Here is a 2,500-nt window from a genome sequence, read left to right on the forward strand (position 1 = left end):
TTCAAAACAATTTTTTGAAAAGTGAATGCATGAAAGCCAAGCCAAAAAAATAATTAAATTACAGTAAGCAAAAGTATCCGTTGCACTGAAGGACATGTTGGACGTCTTTGACCCACCTATACATAGTGTACAGCACATCCACTAATTTAGCACTGAAGGTTGGAAACATTAAGTGCGTAATGTTGACGTGGTGTCTCTTAATTCTCCTCTCTCTCAGCTCTGAAGTCTGAGGGGGATGACTACTACATCAACGGCGCCTGGACCATCGACTGGCCTCGCAAGTTCGACATCGCGGGCACGGCGTTCCACTACCGGCGGCCCGCTGACGAGCCAGAATCCCTCGAGGCCCTCGGCGCCACCACCGAGAACCTGGTCGTCATGGTAACTACAGTACATCTACTACGTATATCTCGCTAATGATGTCGTTACTCTGCTGACAGACAGCCGGCGTTGAAAGAGCTAAAATGCTACAGAATCCCGCCTTGAAACCACAGGTCAGGGACGTTGAATGCAACAAATGATTCAGCCTGAAACGTTCGATCAGAGAGAGCAAGCAACCGAAGCTAGTGTTAAGAAAAATGTGAACATTCCATTTCCACCACCTGCTGGCACCGAATATTTTTAGATGAAGTTCAACTTCTCCTTTTACGCTTTTGACGCCATCGGTGCTAGAAATGCATTTGCAGCTGTTGACGCTTCTTGCAGCTGTCAAGACACCTAACTAAAAGCCAACGCACAATGGTTCCGTGTTCTGACAATTCACACTTGAAGAGCTCTTTTCCAAAATGAGATATACCCATTTTATAGACTGTTGGGAAATTGACATTTTTGTATTGGGAATTCCATTGAATTGCATTGCAAAATGCATTTTATGGAGGTTTAAAAAGTATGTTCTCAAAACATTTGAATGGCCAGAATTCACACATAGATGATAGGAGTTCTTAACAGTCAATTCCAATATTAAAATGCAAAAAGTCAAAAATGCGTTTTGCGTTTTGGAAAAGACCTCTTCACTTCCATTAATTCTAAATTAAATAATTTTAAATTATTTTTCCAGGTGCTTCTTCAGGAGCAGAATCTGGGTATCCACTACCGCTTCAACGTGCCCATCCAGCGCACGGGCAGCGGAGACAACGAGGTCGGCTTCTCCTGGCACCTGCAGCCCTGGTCCGAGTGCTCTGCCACCTGCGCCGGAGGTGAGTCTAATGCACCCTCTACACACTGTCAGTAAATTACCCTACATTACAGTACATTACATTACATTACATTACATTACATTACATTACATTACATTACATTACATTGCATTACCTTACCTTACCTTACGTTACATTACATTACATTGCATTACCTTACCTTACCTTACATTACATTACATTACATTACATTACATTACATTACACTACATTACATTACATTACATTACATTACATTGCATTGCATTGCATTGCACTACATTACATTACATTCCATTGCATTGCATTGCATTTGTAGTGCAAGCAGGCGGCACGGTAGAGTGCTCTGCCACCTGCGCCGGAGGTGAGACTAGTGCGCCCTCTGCACACTGTTGCACATTGCATTACCTTACATTACATTCATTGCACTACATTACATTACCTTACATTACGATGCATTACATTACATTTGTAGTGCGAGCAGGCAGCATTGCTAGACACTGTGCTGGTCAGAGTGTTCTGCGACCTGTGCTGGAGGTGAGAACCAATGGCAACCTCTGCACACACACTGTCATTGCTTTACCTTACAGCAGTGGCTCCCAGACTGGGGGTGGCGGAGGTACTGAAGGGACAGGTTGCGGACAAAAGGAACATCTAATTGCATAAAAATGGGAACATGCAATTTCCTAACTACACGAACACACCAAAAGAGGCAAACACTTCAATGCCTCATTGGGCTATTTTCTGGGCAAGTGAGCAACTCTTTCTGTTACTGTGTCTGTTAGGCGAGCTAACAGATTCAGACATTCAAAGTCTATGGAGGTATCTATAACAACAACACAATTGTGCTTAAGGCTAACACTGATTCACCACAGATCACAATTTAAAACGATTTCACTAGTGTTAGCATGCTAAATGCTGCTACAGTGACCTGACTTGAAAGTTCGTTTTTCTCATAATTCAAAATGTAACAACTTACACCATCTTGTACTACTGTTACTACTTCTACTACTACTTCTACTACTATTACTACTACTACTGCTGCTGTATGTCTCTATGTACATGACAAATAAATATCCTTGTATCCTTGTATCCTTGTATCCTTGCTGGTACTACTACTGCTGCTGGTACTACTACATGCACTAATTCTACCTATACCCCCACTACCAGTAGGCATAATAATATAAAAGCTGATTTTGATATTATGCCCCTCTGCAGATCCCCATGTAGGCTGGCTTCAGTAAAGTATGGGGGAGTAAGGAGGTTTGGAGACCACAGTCCTCCATGAACACATATCGTATTATATTTTGGCCCAATTCGGAATC

At 42.4% G+C, this 2,500-nt stretch overlaps 1 protein-coding gene across 1 annotated transcript in view; it reads left to right on the forward strand.

The window, feature by feature from the left end:
• The window catches only part of adamts6 (ADAM metallopeptidase with thrombospondin type 1 motif, 6), a 161,417-nt gene that overhangs the window by 116,885 nt on the left and 42,032 nt on the right, over positions 1 to 2,500 (forward strand). Inside the window, exons 18-19 of the mRNA XM_063212425.1 lie at positions 218 to 381; positions 1,058 to 1,196. Coding sequence (XP_063068495.1) covers positions 218 to 381; positions 1,058 to 1,196 — 303 coding nt within the window. The remainder of the gene's footprint in view (positions 1 to 217; positions 382 to 1,057; positions 1,197 to 2,500) is intronic.

The sequence above is a fragment of the Engraulis encrasicolus genome, chromosome 12, assembly GCF_034702125.1.
Source record: "Engraulis encrasicolus isolate BLACKSEA-1 chromosome 12, IST_EnEncr_1.0, whole genome shotgun sequence".
Classification (NCBI taxonomy): domain Eukaryota; kingdom Metazoa; phylum Chordata; class Actinopteri; order Clupeiformes; family Engraulidae; genus Engraulis; species Engraulis encrasicolus.